At 38.6% G+C, this 19,543-nt stretch overlaps 1 protein-coding gene across 1 annotated transcript in view; it reads left to right on the plus strand.

Annotated features, from left to right (window-relative positions):
- Positions 1-19,543, plus strand: part of LOC122788631 (EF-hand calcium-binding domain-containing protein 6-like) — a 516,700-nt gene that overhangs the window by 187,225 nt on the left and 309,932 nt on the right. The window contains exon 7 of the mRNA XM_044055530.1: positions 6,538-6,686. Coding sequence (XP_043911465.1) covers positions 6,538-6,686 — 149 coding nt within the window. The remainder of the gene's footprint in view (positions 1-6,537; positions 6,687-19,543) is intronic.

The raw sequence follows: 19,543 nt of genomic DNA on the forward strand, positions 1-19,543 counted from the left end.
GGCATTCCTGGCCCTGTCATCCACTATAGCCACAGTTGGAGCAGGACCAGAAGTGGCTGACACATCCCTATCCCATTGGTGTCATCACGATGTACAGACAGACATGTAATGTGTAGGGTGCCATAAGTGATGATGTCCTACAAATGGTGCAGTATATAAACTACTGGTATGTAGATAATGCTATAACTTAGACCACTATGGCAAAAGTATCTCCTGCCTCCTTCTACAGCAATGACCATTGGTCTCTCAGCTCGCCCATGGTGAAATAAAAACAATCATACACACAGGTGTCATAGCAACACACACACACACACACACACACACACACACACACACACACACACACACACACACACACACACACACACACACACACAGACACACACACACACACACACACACACACACACACACACACACACACACACACACACATATATATTTATATATGTACAGAGAGAGAGAAAGCGAGCAAGAGAGCGAGAGAGAGAGAGAGAGAGAGACACACACACACACACACACACACACACACACACACACACACACACACACACACACACACACACACACACACACACACACATATATATATATATATATATATATATATATATATATATATATATATATATATATATATATATATATATATATATATATATATATATATATATAAATATATGGGTCTACCTGATAACACCGGCACGCCAAAACACAGACAATGAAATAACCGACATGAAAAAAAACGGAAAAAAAAGAAAACACGAAACTTTACATGCCCGACAAACCAAAATCCTGACAATCAACAAAACAAATTCCTTTTCCGAAAAACACACACACAACACAAGCACACCAAAAACCTTACAAACCTACACTAAACCTTACATACATAACTATCTATGCACTAACCTTAACCCAAACCCTAACCCTAAGGTCCATCACTATCGCACACTTACCTTACCCTAACCCTAACTCACTTAATCTGCCCCTAACCCTTAACTCTGTCACTATCGCACACTTACCTTACCCGCACCCTAACCCTATCTCGCTTAATCCGCCCCAACCCTGAAGTCCGTCACTATCGCACACTTACCTTACCTGCACCCTAAGCCTAACTCACTTAACCCGCCCCTAACCCTTAACTCCGTCACTATCGCACACTTACCTGACACGCACCCTACCCTAACGTCCGTCACTATCACACACTTACCTTACCCACACCATGACCCTAATGTCCCTATTGCACACTTACTTTAGCATGTTGGTGTTCTCAGCGTCGGGATTCTCAACTGTCGGTCTTCTCCGTTGTCAATCTTCCGGTGTTGGTGTTCTCATTGTCGGCGTTCTGGAATTTTGGCGTTTTCAGGTAGACCCATATATATATATATATATATATATATATATATATATATATAAATATGTGCGCGCGCATGTGTGTGTGTGTGTGTGTGTGTGTGTGTGTATATATATATATATATATATATATATATATATATATATATATATATATATATATATATATATATATGTGTGTGTGTGTGTGTGTGTGTGTGTGTGTGTGTGTATGTGTGTGTGTGCGTGCGTATAAACACAGGACAAAAATAAATTTCTAAAGTGCAAAATAACCAAAAGTCTTAAATGGTCTCCACAGTGTAACAAAATGAAGAGCTGTATATATTACCCATAATATGCATCAGTAGCACAAGAACCACACAGCTCTGATACAACCTCCCTCCCCACAGTAGCCCGCCCACTACATGCATCAATGCACCAGTAACACCCAGAGTGCAGATACATTTTCCCACAGTAATCCACCAGCCTTTATAGAAACACTGCTTTGAATGTCAGCAACAACATATTTTAGAATTATATGCTGAAAAAAAAAATACCAGTGGCAACCATTTAATGTGCCTAGAGGCCTTCAGGAAAACAGCTTTGAAGATCATCATACCAGCGCCTGCATTGTTCTCTAGAATGGGGTATGCCGGTGGTCTCAGTAAGAACATCAGTCAGGTAACACTATGGATCCACCTTTATAAAAGGAGCCATATAGGGTCATAGCAGCCACTCTCTGAAACAGTTGTGCAAGAGAAAGAGCAATATTTTGTTTTCCTTTTCACAGCAGGCAGGTGCAATTTGTGGGACATTAACCCTCCATTGCTGTATGATATTGATATACTGCGGGCATAGCAAATTCCACCACCATTGTCACCCAGCTTTTGATCTATAGACAGGCTGTCTGTTGCCTCCCTTACTTTCACAGAAAACAAGGGCGCACTGGCATCTCCATTGCACATGTCACCACACAACACTGACTTGCAGGAACTAATAAATGTCATTGGGTACATGTGGCACTGGCTGAAACAGTGGCATGATGCCTGCCATCTGTGGATTCAGGAGACAGCCCATAATCTCTGTGGCTTCCTCAGAGCCATAACACACCACCTGCATGTTTTGAATGTCCTTATCTTTGTGTTCACTAGGTATTCCTCTGTGGCTGTGTATTGGTTATGGATGTCTACAAAACATAGCACCACTATATGCAGTCCTTACCTAAACTATCCTCTGCCTTACCGCCACCAAGTACAGTTCCCAGGTTGTCTTCTGACATGGAATAGGGGATGACAGTGCTAATTTCCAGACATTTTAACACTACCTTTCTACTATATGTTTGCCACTTTAACAGAACTTGAGAAATAGCCTGTTGTGGAACTCCTCACTTGTGAATGCTGCAGTGACTGGACCACTGAATTTCTGAGTGGCCCCTTCCACCCTTCACCATATGTATGGCAGTACCCCTGGCTGAAGCTGTGTTGCATGTGGAATGTGTGTAGTCCCTCTACATACTGGACAGGCTGTATGTATTTTGCACTGCGGCTGTTCCTGTAGCAACTGCTTTCATGTGCTTTTGTATGTATATATGTGTGTGTCTAGATCTGTGGGATCCCACATGCTATCCTTTTGTCTGCTGCTTTTGGGGGATGGTGTTGGAATGCTATTGGTGCCTAGGTGAATGCCTGTGCATAGTAGGTTCCCTGTCCACAGACAGCTGTACATTCTGCTGCTGGCATCCCTTTGATGGATGGATTTGCCAACCCACCTCCTTGGCACAGTATTTTTGACAGCCTCATACTGTGTATGCAGGCAGTACCTTTCAATGGTCAGTTGTGATAAATGTACTTCCCCAGTAAACAAATGTAAAGTCTGCCTTTCACTACTCCTGCTGCTTTTGGACTTGACTCTATATGTCTCCAAGGTGTCACTTGTGGAGCTGCCATATCTCAGCGGGCCTGTCTTTCTCACTCAGATTCTATTCCTCAGTTTATTCGCCTTTTTGGAATACTGTTTGTCTAATAGGACTTGCAATGGTGTTGCACACAATATTTTGGAAACATATCTATGAGAGTATGTATATATGTGTATATATATATATATATATATCTATATCTATATATATCTATCTATCTATCTATATATATATATATATATATATATATATATATATATATATATATATATATATATATATATGTGTGTGTGTGTGTGTATGCCTGCCTGCATAGGCTACTACTGTGTTTATTTATGTTTATGTTGTATATTTTGCTTGGCAACGAGCTGCTGTTTATGCATTGTTAGTTTTCATTCAACTGCCATTTCAGCATCATGCTACTTATGACTGTCTAACATACATTGCTTGCTGTTCTGTGGAGTGTGTTATGTTTTTCTCATGTATTTTTGCCAGTATGCAGATTGTTGCTTCACATTTCCTGCCTGCTTTCACACTTCATACTGCATTTGCTCATTAAAATTAATTATCAGAATGTCTCATATATGAGTCACTGTGCCTGAAAGCAGTGGCACTTAAATGAATATGTCATTAGCAGGAGTCTGATACAGTCTGTTATGCACCATGCTTAATGAATATGTCACTAGCAGGAGTCTGATACAGTCTGTTATGCACCATGCTTATACTTAGGAATATATCAGGAAAGAGTGTAAGGACTGACCTCTGGCTATCAATGCATTGTTGTAAAATTAAGAAACTGAAACTTTCTTGGAAATTATTTCCTTTTTCTGCTGCAAAGTACAAGTTTGGTTAAGACTGCTATTAATAATTTGCTTTTCTTTGAATTGTATTCAAAGAAAAACTGGATGGATATAATAATGCAGTTCTCATTAGAAACTTAATTAACAAAAGCTTGGAACTCTAAGTCCTGTAGGTATTTGTAATTCCATCTGCTTAAGGTGCTTAGCGGATTGTTTGATTTTTTTTTTATGGTATTCCATGGCAACTACTTTTGTACAGTGCTATGCTTAATGCTAGTATAATTGCTTAACCTGCCTGCCTGCTTACAAATCTGTAGTTATAACAGAAGCAGTTCTTATCACTTTTGTTCACTAAGGTCTGTACCATGTAACTTTATAGCAGAATATACAGGGCCCTTCTCGTGAATGTATTTTTTTTCTCTTCATCACGTTGCAGTGCACTACACTAACAGACACCAAGAATTTTAATACCACACTGAGGTGCTTAGTTGCCACTCAGTCTGTCCAGAGTGTGTGTGTGCTCCACATGGCACAGATAGCAGCACTGACCAGACAAAGATGAGCCCCTCCCTCATTTGCTGTCTAGAAATTAAAAGGCTATGTCTTGCATGTTCAGCTCATAAGTACTGGTATTTTATATCCTGATATACATAGTGCCTGAACAAACCAGTGAGGCTTTCTTATACCTTACTGAAAGTCAAAAATATATATGGAAAGTTGATGCATGTAATTTTAATATAAAATGGTTCTTGCCTTTGAGATACCAGAATTCATAATAACATCATAATACCATCCTAAGATAAACATTTCTTAAAATGTTTAAGTCAAAACACCTCTAAATGTTTTAAATTCTGGACTTGTAAGTACAAGTTATGTAATACTGAGAATGAATATGCCAAAATGGGGACTGTTATGAAAATCATACATGATCCCAGGGATTCAGAAAGAACCCCAGTGCTGCCCAAAAGGGACTGTTCCCATGATAAGGAAAAATGTGATTCAGAGCCCTGTTTACTGCAATGAGGAAAGGCATCATCAGTTAATTTCCATGTCTATAAATTGCCCTTATTTACTGTAATTGCAAATTGGCATTTTCTTATGGTAGCCCTAGATCCCATTCATTCCACACTGGCATGATCTGGGCATTCCCTGGCTAGGTAAGAGCCATAGAGCATGTTCATTCCACAGGGGCAGGATCTAGGCATTTCCTAGCTAGGTGACAGACCTAGAGCCCATTCACCCTACATGGGCAGGATCTGAGCATTCCTTGGCTAGATGAAAGTCCTACAGCACATTCATTCTACAGGAGAGGGATTTGGGCATTTTCTGGGTAGGTGAGGACCCTATAGCCCATTCATTTATTTTTAGAAAATTCAGTAGACTCATCTGTTCCTCCTATAGTTTGAGTTTTGGGTTGGAAAGCAGAATAGCCTTTGGGTCCTGTGGAGAGGTCTGCTGTTACCTCTTATTAGGTGGTTCACCAACCAACAATAGCTGCCTTGATAGGAGTGAGGTATGTGCATTCCTATGCATATCTACATTTTCCAGTTCAGCAGTGCATATGCACAGGTAACCTGTGCTATAGTTAGGGCTTTATTCCTGTATACCATGGGGAGGAGATATTTTGAAAAGCTGCAAAGACATCAGAAAATCAGTTTGGTGTGACTTTGTATTTTGATTTTTTTGCTGAGGATTGTCATTTTTTTGTAGATTTTGACTTGATGAAAGGAACTCCCTTAAGCTTTGCAAAATAATTGAGCAAGGTCAGTCTAGGATTTTATAATTGTTCGTGTGCTTTCTGCATCAAATGTATATGAGTGGATATCACTAATTATGTTTGTATTCACCATTGTTGGTCTGACATGTCTTACATTAAAACCCCATCTGATAAAGTTTTCATCCAGGCATAAGGCTAATCCAACTAGGTGCATTAAGGAATTATGGGGTAAGTAGGATGCAACTCAGTCCTTTTCTATGGATGAGATACATACAACCCTAGCTGTAGCTCAATTTATTGAACTTCACATGCTCTGTTACTGGGTATGGGCTCTATGTGATTTTATCAACCTTGTAATGTAACAGGATATAAAAACAAAATATATGCAGCTGGTTTGCATTCTTCTTAGTGCGACAACCATGAAATAAGTTAACATGTTCACTGGATTTGTAACATTTTGGGACTGTCCATCAAGGAGGCCTGGTAATATACAAATGTATCCCTCCATACTTTTCTGTAATTCTATATCATGGGACCATTGCAGAGATTATTTGTTAAAATGGTCTAAGGCTAAGTAGGAATATGACTTATATAATGAATTATACCACAATGACCAGGTAAATTTCACCAGTATGGATGCTTTCTACTTAAGGATGCAAAACTGTAAACATGAAAGTACAGTACATAGAGTATTGATACGTGCATCTGTACTTGATATTTTACTAAGACTGCTGTTATTTAGCTTAACTTTATTTCTGGTGCTGTCCTTACAGGTATGACAAGGGTGGCGTTGGAACTGTTAAAACTGAAACACTGCTGAAGACCCTGGGTTACAAATATTGCAGTGAAAATGAGGAACAAAGAAAATCTCTGTTGACTGCTCTCAGCAAAGTGTCCAACAGTCACCCAGAAAATCAAATAAGTAAACAAACTCTTTATGTTTTGCTTCATTTGTTATATTATATAAGGCAATAATTAAGTAAGAATGTCTCATTTGATAGAGTGGAGATGATGAAAGTATATGCAGGAGAACCATAACCCTAGGGGCAAGTCTAAAGGTTTTCACTAGTAAGCATTTAGCCTGTGGGGGGATGCAGAAAAGAATCAGAAATATCTGGTTTCTCTGTAAAACAACAAGATAGTTATTGAAGTCAAGTCTAGTAGTGGGAATAAATACATGAGACAACAGCTGGCAAATAGGGGGAAAGAGTAAACTGAAGGTACATAGATAAAGCAAAAATAATCAAATCATTAGGAGACTGAGAGGTAATGAGTATCTTTGCTTGCAGCCTAAGCAAAAAGTGACCAGAAAAATTGGTATCTGTTGGAGGGAAAAGTACAATTAACAAAATGGATTTGGTATTTCAGCTGAAAAATATTTTTACTGCAACTGTATGCTCTAGACTTACTACATGTTCTGTAATGCATACAGCCTTGTTTGTGTGACTACGCAAATGAAGTAATGGAACCTGACAATATGCTGAAACATTACAAATACCAGCAATCTCTGAATAATAATTGCATATTTCCACTTTCAGTCAGGGGTGAGAATTACAATTAGGAATATTTCAGAACATGTCTGTTCTTTGCCTCATGCAAATAAAAATCTGTAATAGCTCTGTCATGTTAGTTTAGTTTTGATCATGTGAGATTACGCCAGTTTATTTTGAAAAATAAACATCTTTCCTTAAACTGCTTTATTTTATTTTAGTGAATTTACCAATGATGCACAGTGATAAGGAACCTCTTAATGTTGGTGTGCTCAGCCATTTTTTTCCTACTATAATCTAGCATGTTATCTCATCTGTCTCTGGGAAGCAGAATAGGCAGAAGGGGGAGGAATGCAGAGGCAATGACAGAATGGGATCCCAGCTCTTCAAACTAAAAGAAATTAATAGACCTTGAAGCATTTTCAGTGAATGAAGATGGGGGATGGCTAAGACAGCAGGACATTGCTCATGAAAGAATGCATCATAAAAAATAGAACTGCAATATAGGTACCAAATTTAGTATTTTATTATTAGATGCATGAACTCTGAGGTTCATTTGAGATATGAAGTTAATAAAGTAATGTTTTTTGGTCCTGGAAACATTAATGTCATGCTGTATGGTCTAATACAGTAAACAGTAAAATCTCTGCTAAATAGAAGGAACAATGAGAGAAACATACACAAGGTTATCTTTTACTGTCATGCAGACAGGAGCTGATAAGGCATAATACATTGCTCAGAAGCTGTTATTTAAATACAGGACCCTTTTTGCTGTTGCAGCTATTATGGCAACCCTGTTTAAAGGTTTGACTTTTTTCAGTATAGTGTTTAGCCATGAATGGGTTAAAAGTCTTTAAAAAGTACAGCATGAGGGAGTTCATCTCATGATTTTTGTTTTTCTTGGTTGCACAAGAAAGACAAATGAAAATGTGTCATAATTTAAAATAAACAGTATTCTACCTGGAACTGTTTTTCCATGTTTCTTCTCCCAGATAAATTAAAACTGTCACTGGACAGTTTAAAAAGAAAATACTCCATTCTGCATTTATTTCTGCAGGACATAGCCTGAATTCCTTTTGCCATAGAGAGCAGAAAGAGAACGTTCCTAATTTTCAACCATAAATCCTAAATCTCTGAAAAGAATCATGCAGACACAAAAACATTTGTACTAAGACTTTTGCAAAATACATATTCAGAAGATATTTATTCTGAAGCAAGGGAAAAAGGAAGATAAAAAGAAGGTTTTTGCATAAAGACAAACTTTGATTTGAATAACCTTTTCATTCTTTTTACTGGTTCAATGTGTAGTGACATTTTAAAACAATAATATTTTAATAGGCATTAATTCCTAATGTATTGATATGAAAATTGATTGCATCAATGACAATTTGGTTTATTGTAACAAGTTCCAGATATTAACAAAGTAATTTGCAAATTTCTAACCTAAGAGTTTTATTACAGGTTTATTTTCTTTTATTTGTGACTGAATACAGTATAGACCTTTATTTGGCACTGATGTTATACTGCTGTCTCAATAACAGGACTCCATTTGCAGAGTGTAAAAGGCATTTTATGGTAAAAATCAAACACAGGAGAAATGTGTATTGCATGAAAGTTAATACGTTCTGATATTTGTAGCAGAAAAAAGGCATGTGCAGATCTGTGCACAAATATTTATGAATGTATCCAGGTATCTATACATGTGCACACTCAGGCATAAACATATACAGAATACTGCAAGATATTTCTGTCTGCATTGCTATACCCCACCCTCACATATCGAAAAGACAACTTAAGGTTTATGCAAGTATATCTGGGTTTTATTCCATGTATTATTTTTAATGCTCAAGGTTTCTTAAAGAAAAATAAGTTACTTCTAAAGGTTAATGTTTTTAATGAGATTTGAACCACAGCATTTAATTGCAATAATGTACCCATACAAGAGTGGTAAGTTATTGGTAACATAAATTCAGGTATATATAAAATATGATTCTCTGATAACCATTTAGTACAAATGTAAATGTAATTTTTACAGGCTGCGTTTGTTAATAGGAAAATAGTCATCAAGTGGGTTAGATGCTCTAGACTGACATTCTAGTGGAATGCCCTAGTAACATACAAGGTAATTTTTGAGCTTTGAAATATCAGAATAACAAGTTATACCACTTAGTGTGGTCATAAGCCAGATTGCTCAAAATAACATTGTTGAAAGGGGAAGGAAATATGCAAGTATAAATTCTCAAGTACGTGAAATATTCTTTGTAAAACGTTGTTTTGACTGAATTCAGTTTTCTTATTGCTGCAATGTAAACATTTCAGTTAAACTGAAATCAGCAATAGATTTAACCCATCAGTATGAAAAGAGGGACAAGTTTGTTCATACATGTATAAAAGTAATTACTAAAGCATAGGAAATACTTCACTGACTACTAGGTGGAGTGAAAAGCAATCATGGTTTAGCACTTGATGCAGACAAGAGGCTTGTAAAGTCATCACTGTTCAAATCCCTAGCAACAGCCAAAATAAATTGGTAATAATTGAAGGGTAAAGGGGTATTAATAGGAAAAAGATCTGTTGTTTCTGTTGTTTAGTAGCTAGGTTTAAAATCTAAACAGGTAAACAAGAATAAGCTGATGTGTGGCTGAAATGTTTAAAGCTACAAAGTTTCTTGTGTTTACAGTTAAAAATCAAGTGCAATATTCAAGTTATATAAAATCTGAAGATTCGTAATTTGATTATTGACTAACTAGTGACTAGTAATATGACACATAAGGGATTAAGTGTTTTGTAGTTCATAGGTTCATTGGCGATTACTAGGCTAATAGCTTAAGAGCCCTTACAAGCCTAGTTAATATAAACCAATTTTACCCAATATATGGCCCCCTAGGGGAAAGAGGATGGCATGGGTTTGTGCTTATATCTTGACTATCTTACAGTTTCTCCTTGTTCATAAGGAGCATAGGCACTACCCAGGTGTGAATTTGTGATTCCCCATCCATTGATCCAAATAGTGTTTGAAGAGGGTCAGTGAAAGTATCTGCTTAACATAAATAGGAAACCTGTTCCAAAGAAGGGGCAATCCTTGAGACACATATCTGTCTCTCTATCATGTTTTGTTTGAGTTGCTGACTATGTTTAGATCCCTAGATCAAGCGACCCTCATGTTGTCTGACTTGTGGATGTGTAGCAGCTCCATCAGGGCTGGGTTTGTAAGAGCTTTGTAGGTCAGGCATAGGTCACCCATTAATTGTTGGTAGGAGACAGGGTAGAAGGATAGGGGTTTTAGTCAGCACAGGACATGTTGATTGTCTTTGTGAGGAACTTCTGAGGTCACTCCAATTGCTGTAAGTGCCTAGTCAAGTATATGACAGATTGTGCATTGCCCTCAGTTATTGGTCTAATTAGGGCTGAGTAGCACAGGCCTATAATTTCCTTGGATCAGGATGCCATACCATTACTTATAAATTGTGCCACATAGTGTAGACACATGGTGGTCAATGTTCAGGCTACTATATATCTGTGTACCTAGACCTCTCACTTCTGAGTCTACTCTTAGGGGCATGATATTGATGTTGCAGTTTGCAGCTGTATTTGACTTCCCAAATGGTATGATAATGCATTGTTTCACATTTAGTTTTAGTTCATGGTTCTGGGACCTATAATTTGTCTGATCTAGACCCTCCTGAAGGACATCTACATCATTAGGAGATTCAGTGATTGCCTCCAGCTTGTGGTCATTAGTGAACTTTGTCATCCGGAGGCCTTCCACATTAGTCTTGACTTCTGACAAGTGTATTCCAAACAGTGGTGGTCCCAAAACTGAGCTCCATGGCCCAGCACTAGTAACTGCCCTGTTGCTGGATCTGGATTCACCCCTCTAACCACATGTGTCCTGTCTATGAGCCAGTTGGCTATCAATATGGTGACATAGGGATTTATGCCAAATTTTGTGAGTTTATTTATAATACTTGTGTCAAGTGCAAAATCAAAAATCTCCAGCACACAGTAAGGGAATTGTGTCAAACGTCTTGGCCAGGTCAAGGTAGGTAGTATGTACTGCTTTGCTCTTATCCATAGCCTTAGTGACTTTCTCAAAGAAATCAGATTCAGTAGGCATGACCTGCCCTTGACAAAGCTGAATTGTGTCAGGTCCAGTGTTTGGAGGTTTCCTATGTCATTATTTATCAGGTCCATGATTAGTCTTTCATAGGTTCATAGGTTCATAGGTTTATACTAGGCTATCTGCCCGAGGGCATTTACAAGCCTAGCCCATCGTTTTGTGGCTTACGCCACCCCTTTAGTATGGGGAACTATGCCCATTATTTTGCTGTGCCTCTGTCGAGCAGTGACACTGAGGTAATCCCTGGGGTATATCTGCGATCTCCCATCCATTGGTCAAGATTTCTCTTGAACAAGGCCAGCGAGGTGCTCTGCCTCACATGTACCGGGATTTTGTTCCACAGCATAGGGAGTCTTTGGGTAATGAATCTATCCCTCCAGCACGTCCTATTAATAGCCGTGTCGAGGTTTAAGTCTCACGCCCTTGTGGCTCTGATGGATCTAGATTTTTGAGGTGAAGCATATTCATCAAATCTGGGTTTGACATGGCCTTGTATGTTAGGCAAAGGTCACCTCTGAGCGCGACTGAATAGAGCTGGAGTTCTTTCAGTCGGGCAGCATAGGACAGATTTTTGAGACCCTTTATCCTTTTGGTGAGGAACTTTTGTGGCCTCTCCAGCTGCTGCAGGTGTCGGGTCAGATACATCCCAAATGGGGCATTGTACTCAATCATTGGTCTGATGAGTGATGAGTAAAGGGAGACTATGACCTCCCTTGATCTAGATGAGAATCCCTTCATGATAAGGTGGGCAATGTAGAAAGTCTTCCTAACTACTTTAGCTACATGGGTGTCGAATGACAGACTACTATCAACCTGGGTCCCCAGGTCCCTGATAACTTCTTCTGTGCTCAGTGGATTGCCACCTATTTGGTAGCTAGGGGTAACCTTGTTTTTCCCAAAGGGTATGACTATGCATTTTGGCATTTAACTTCAGGCCGTGGCTCTGGCACCAGTTATCCGTTTCTGTGAGACCCTTCTGAAGGATATCTGTGTCAGATGTGTTTTCTACTATGGCCCAGTTTGCAGTCATCTGCAAACTTTGTCAGCCATAACCCTCCTGTGTTTGCTTGTACTTGGAAAAGTAGATGCCAAACAAGAGTGGGCCCAGGACTGAGCCCTGTGGGACACCACTTGTGACAGGTTTTGAGTCTGACATGGCGCCAGCAACTCTGACCCTGTGGGTTCTGTCACTCAGCCAGTTTGCAACCCATCTTGTGATGTATGGGTTAACATTTAAGCTGATGAGTTTTTCAATGATACCCGAGTGGGGTATTGTATCGAAGGCCTTAGCCAGATCGAGGTAGGCTGTATGGACTGCCTTTCCCTCGCCAATGGCTTTGGTGACTGTTTCAAGAAGTCAACCAAGTTTAAAAGGCATGATCTGCCTTTGACAAAGCCAAACTGGGTTGGATCCAAAGTCTGCAAATTCCCTATGTCTTTATTTATGAGGTCCATTATGATCCTCTCCATGGCTTTGCAGATAAGGCTTGTCAGGCTAATGGGCGGTAATTTCCAGGGTCGGTGGAGGCACCGCCTTTGTGAAGTGGGACCACAGTTGCAGTGCGCCACTCCTGGGTACGTATCCAGAGGTAAGACTTTGATTAAACAGCTGTCCTAGCTGTGGGTTTAATTCCTCATTGAGTTCGTGGAGCACACAGCCGGGGACACCATCAGGTCCCATGGATGCTGTGTTTTTGCTTTGGAGAGAGCAGTTCTCACTTGGGCTGGAGATGTTTGGGGGCTGCAATCGTTTGGTATAGATATCTCTCCTTTTGGGGGAGGGGAGAAGTTTGCACTGAACCTGTCAGCCAGTATGTTGGCAATGTCTGTAGGATCAGTAATCTTCACATCATTTTGAACTAGTTCTGAGCATATCTGGGAGTTTCCTCCTAGGTGTCTAACATAGCTAAAGAAGGCCTTATGATTGTCTTTTGAGTCTTTAGCTATTTTTCTCTCGAAATTTGCTTTGGATGATTTTATGAGAGCTCTTAGTTTTTTACTTATAGTGATCAAGGGTGTCTTACCTTTTAAGGATTTTGCTGTATCTTGTAGTAGCTTCCTCCTTTTATTGTAGAGTTTGTTTATGGCTGGGGTCCACCAGACTGGACGCTTGCCTTTGGTACTAAGAGTCTTTGTTTTGTTTGGGATTGCCTTATCCATGCAGTCCTGCAGGTGCTGGTAGAAGGCGTCTGTAAGTGATTCAGCGGCTTGAGTACTGTTTTCCACCAGCTTGGGGGCCTTAAAGGAGACCACACTAGTCTTTAGAAGTGTGAAGTCCATGGCCTTACATATAAGATTAGACAAATTTATGTGTCTGTGATTTCCCTGGTCAGTAAATGTCCTCCGTTTATGCAGAGGGATAACTGTTAGTGTCATCCACTCTGTTGGGATAAGCCAGTCCAGAGGTTCTGGTTGAATAGAGATCCTATTGGGCCTGATAAGTCCCAATTTAAGCTGTTTATGAGGCAACCTGGTATATCATCAGGCCCCACTGAAGTTGTGTTTTTAGCTTTAGATAGTGCAGTGGCAACCTGCTCTTTGATGATAATTGGTGGTGGAGCAGTGAAGGGTATTTCTTCAGGGAGAACTGGGGATGATGGGGAGGTGAAATCTGAACTGAACTTGTTAGCCAGCAGATTTACTATATCATCTGGCTAAGTATAGATGATGCCATCAACAACTAATTCTGCACATTGTTAGGTGTTGCCCTTAAGACTGTAGACATAACTGAAAAATGCGTTATGGTTATCTTAGCTTTGGAGTCTCTTTTTACCTCCGAGTCTGCTTTAAGAGACTTGACTAGTTCTCTGATTTACTTGTTTAGAGTAATGAGGGACTTTTTGTTGTGTTGTGTACATTCCCTGTTACTTCTTGACAGTATTTTCTTTATTTTGTTGTACAACCTATCAATACCAGGGTGGCTTGTTTTTATGGTTTGACCTAGGTTTACTTTGGGCTGGTACTGCTGTTTCTATGCAGTTATTTATATGGTCATACAGGGCTTTTGTGTACACCTCTGCATAGGTTTCTGTATTTTCTGGATTTGAGGGACCTTGGAGAATAGCTATGTTGTCTCTTAATAGGGAATAATTTACCTTAGAGATGTTCTTAACATTTTGGGGGTTAGGTGGGAGGACTTGATTTACCTTTATTTCAAAGCTGACTGGTTTGTGATCTGATCTTACCAGTGAAGACATCACATTGGGGGTGGGGGGTGCAGTGCTCTTCTATATTTTGTCGTAGCAGAATGAGGATATTTGTACCCGTAGTGGGAGTGCAGAACAGCTGCTCCAGGACATTTGAATTTACAAATCAAGAAATCTTTGGGGCTGCATATTAATGGCTATGTATGCCTGCCAGCTGAAGGAAGGGTAGTTAAAATCATCCATGGGTATGGTATTTGACTGGATGGCGAGTGATTCTAGTAACTTCAGATATAAAATATGTGTTTTCTGGTTAATTGTCAGAGACCTGTAGCTAGCAAGAATATGGTAATGGATTTTTCTCATCGTTAGTTGGACATGGAGTAGCTTATTGTTTCACTAGCCTTGAGGTGTGCTTATCCTTTATGTAGATACTTATACCACTGCCTTTTACTCCTTCATGTTTCAATAGGTGGCTGGAATGCACTGTTGGAGTGCTTTCCTTGGCTTTGAACCATGTTTCAGTAACTGCACAGACTGCAGCATTCTCCAGGGTGAGGAGAGCTTCTAGGGAGAACAGCTTCTTGTTGAGACTTCTGGCATTGAGCAGTAACACCTTTAGATTCTCCCGAGTAACTTTTGTTTTGTTGGAAAATTTGTCTGTGTGGCAATGCCTAAAAAGGCACTATAGCGGTGATTAATGCTTTTGCCACTATCCAAAAGCCTAGAGGTAACAGGTGAAGACCATCCCTTTCAAAGCAGCATGGCCTGTCAGCCATGTCCTCCCTGGCTGACAAGTATTGGACCCCTTTGAAATGATACCTGGTAATGTGGCATCATCCTTGGAGATGGTTGGAAGCTGCTCAAGGCTATGCTCATACCTGCCTGTGACACATATTCTGAGAACTCACTCATGTCTGTCTGTCCGAGGAGGTACATCTTAGGTCATTCATGCCCATGTGGACTATGACTGAGTCATAGTGGTACTTAGAGGCAAGTGACATGAATACTTGTGTGACCTGGCAGATCTTCGCACCTGACAGGCAATTAACTGTAACCTTCTCCTTATTCAGCCTGGTAAAAGGGACATCATTGTCCCTCACAATGCAGTCTCCTATGACCAGAATATAGGCGTAGATCAGAGTGTAGCGTGTGTGTGCTATGCCTTTAAGAAGCATGTGAGGCTGTACGTACATGTATAAATTGTAGACACATGCAATCCCTAGTGCCATTTTGAAGAAGCAGCCAGTGTGTAATCATGTATGATCACAGCATTTAGTTTGTATATGTTAAACAAGCAATAAAAGTCAGAGACCAGCAAAAACTGCACATAAAAGAGATGTAGTCCAGGTAATCACCACCGCAGTTGCTATAATCCACAAAAGTCTTTTATGAACACAGTTATTGAGTGCTTTTGTCTCAATAAAGAGAGACTTCATCAGAATAAGAACGAATGCATAAAAAAGGCAGTTTAAATACTAACATCAATTGAAATTCCACCAATGAAATGTTAAATGTAATTCAAAACCTTCACACATCAATTAATTAATTAAAAAAGCCTGGATAGGATCACCACAAAGAAGCTTCTGGCAGCATGTATTGAACAATGTAACGATTCAATATATTTAATCAAACTTTTTTTAAAAAACACATATACCTTATAGTTTGTTATATTTTATCTGCTTTTTTCATGTAAAATAGGAACAATAGAAATTGAATCATTCAAGCCTGGGGGGAACAGTGCAGCTAACCTTAGTTGCCATTCTGTTTCTTTTTTCTTTAAAATATTTTTTCCAGTCTCCCTCCCTGCCAACCAATTTAATAATTTCCACTATCCCAAATAAAAACTTATCAGAGTTGGAACAAATCTGAGAATGTTTATACAGTGCACTATTCTGCTTCCCTATTTGATATCATTTACATGTTCATGTATTCTACATCTTAAGGGACATTTGGTCTTGCCTAATAAAAGTAAAAACATGTGGCACAAGCACTTAAATAGACCACTTTGCTAGTCTTACAATTACCCTTTTTAAGGTAAACTCTGCCATGCATTCTGTTGTTTAGGTTAATGAATTTTTCCTTAAAAATAAAGGGGCTTGTTCCAACTTTGGTAAGTTTTTATTTGGCATAGTGGAAATTATTAAATTGGATGGTGGGGGGGGGGTGTTTTAAAGAAAAAAATGGCAGCTTAGGTTAGCTGCAATGTTCCCCCCAGGCTTGAATGATGCAATTTTTATTGTTCCTATGTTACATGAAAAAGCAGATAAAATATAACAAACTATAAGGTATATGTGTGTTTTTTAAAAAAAAGTTTGGTTAAATATAGTGAACCATTACATTGTTCAATACATGCTACAAGAAGCTGCTTTGTGGTGATCCTATCCAGGCTTTTTTAATTAATTAATTGATGTGTGAAGGTTTTGAATTACATTTAACATTTCATTGGTGGAATTTCAATTGATTTTAATATTTAAACTGCCTTTTTTATGCCTTCTTTGTTATTCGGATGAAGTCTCTCTTTATTGAGATGAAAGCACTCAATAACTGTGTTAATAAAAGACTTTTGTGGATTATAACAGCTGCGGTGGTGATTACTTGGACTACATCTCTTTTGTATATAAGTTACTTAGTCATAGTCAAATAGGCTTTGCAGTAATGTTTTTGTATAGAATAAAGCTGCTTAAACAGAGCCCACAAAGTCTCATTTATTTGTGCACCAACATGAAAGCGACATGGTGTCAGACGTGGGATGGAAAGGAACAAAACATTCAGAGCCATGAGATGTAAAGGCAACAGCAAAAGTAAAACCAAGAAAAAACAGTGCAAACATAACCAGAAAGAATTAAAGGTAATGAAAAGCAACTCATTTTAATATAATTAAAATGAATCATTTACTCGATGCAAAAAGGCAAGAAAAGGCATTGCAAGGGCATAAACCACATTATCAGGCAATCGGAAAGCTCAAAAAGTTTGTTAACTAAAGACAATGTTTAAGATAAGAGTTTGATGAAATGAGCATGTTTAAAGTACAAAACAAGCATATTAAAGATAAATGAGCATGTTAAAGGTAAAGCAAGCATGTTTAAGACAGAAAGAATGTGTTTAAGGCATAACTGGGCATGTTTAGAGTAAAACGAGCACAAAGAAAGTATGCCGGACATAAAAAAGGGTTTAAACGAGCACAAAGAATAACAATAAAAAAAGAAAAGGGGCACAGTAGGTAACAATAAAGCAAGGTGACTGTATGTTGGGCAAAGTGCTGTGTTTGGGCATAACTACGACTTTGGTATCAAAAAAGTAATTAAAGTCATTCAAAGTATCTCAGAGTGTGTAAAAGTGCTTACAGTGAATGCTTATTACTGTGCATATATTTCAAGAGTTCACTGTGTGTAAAGTGCAACTATCTCATGTTATTCAGCTGAAGCATAGTTGTTTGAAGAAAAGTTCTTGTGCTGGGTATGGCTGTTCACAAAGTGCCGACATTACAGTGTGCTTCTTGTACTGTAAAGAGTTGCCTGGCAAGGTGCAGCCATTTTGGGAACATTTCAGTGTATTGCATCTAGTCCTTTACAAAGTGCACATACCTCAAAAGACATTGAATTTGGGCAACCAATATCTGATTATTCTCATTGTGCAATTGCTTAACAAGTTTCTTGTATTAAAGAAAGGTGTTTCTTAGAAACAATTACAAGAGTTTTATGTTGCTCATGAATTGCTCAGTTGCATTGCAAAGTTCTTGAATGTTTCTTAAAGTGACGACTTTAATAAGTGATTATACATGACTGTTCCATTCCTGCCTTTATCGATAAATTTCCAAGCAATTACTTTAGCATTTTAGCCTTTACCAATTCTGAAAGCAGATGATTTCAGCATATCTGCCTTTACTTACTGAAAATTTCATAAAAGCATTGCAAAGTCCGAGAAAGTATTCCATTAAGCCTTTACTTATCAGAAATTTCATAAAAACATTGTAAAGTCTGAGAAAGTATTCTGTTAAGCTCCGTAAAGCAGTAAATAAGTTGAAAAGCTATTCTGCTGAGTTTTGTAAAGCAACAAGAAAGCTAAAAATTTTTTCGCAAAGTACAATAAAGCATTGAGAAACTTAAAAAAGTTATTTCGTAAAGCACATTGAAGCATTAAGAAATCTGAAAAGTTATTTTGCAAAGTGCAATAAAGCATTGAGAAGCCCAAGAGGTTTATTTCGCAAGGTCCAGTTAATTGAAAGCACTGCATGGTTATTTATTTGCGCAATACCGAAAAGCACAAAGAAAGAAAGCAAGTGCAGATATAAAGCAGGAAAGCATTCGCCGAGCTGAGTGTTCATGCCAATTACTTATGCACGTATAGACGTGTGTGTATATTTGCATGTATTTACAAGACCCTTCGGTGGTATGTGTTAATATGGCAGACGGATTTCGAAAACCATAACCACTTGTGTTTAACCAGATTATTGCAGAGAACTGGAGAATATTTGAACAGGAGTATGATATTTTTATACAAGCAGCTTATGCAGATAGAGATGCATGCACAAGGGCAGTTATTTTGTTAAATCAAGCAGGATCTGAAGCTATAGAAATAGAGCGATCATTTGTATAAGTGCTAGCAGTGTATGAAGGTGAGGGTGCAGACCGCTATATTGTTGTGCAAGCTGAATCCTGAGATGACCCAGAGTGTTTAAAGCATAAGTTCAGAGAAATGTGCAACCCCCAGATGAACATTACATTAGAGAGGCATTTGTTTTACACAAGAAATCAGAAGCCAGGAGAAACATTTGTAGCTTATATAAGTGACTTGAGGAACAAGGCCAAAACGTGTTGGTTTGGTGACATGAAAGATGAGCTGATAAAGGATAGACTTGTATGTGGTATTAATAGTGCTGCAGTGAGGAAGATTTTACTTTGTGACAGTGATTAGATGTTAAGCAAAACAACAGAGATTTGGCAGATCCATGAAGCGACAGAAAGGTACACAAACATGCTTACAAGTGACAAAAGCATGGTTTCCATAAGCTCCAGAGCACACA

This window comes from Protopterus annectens, chromosome 14.part0 (genome assembly GCF_019279795.1).
Source record: "Protopterus annectens isolate FY-2018-M chromosome 14.part0, PAN1.0, whole genome shotgun sequence".
Classification (NCBI taxonomy): Eukaryota; Metazoa; Chordata; order Ceratodontiformes; family Protopteridae; genus Protopterus; species Protopterus annectens.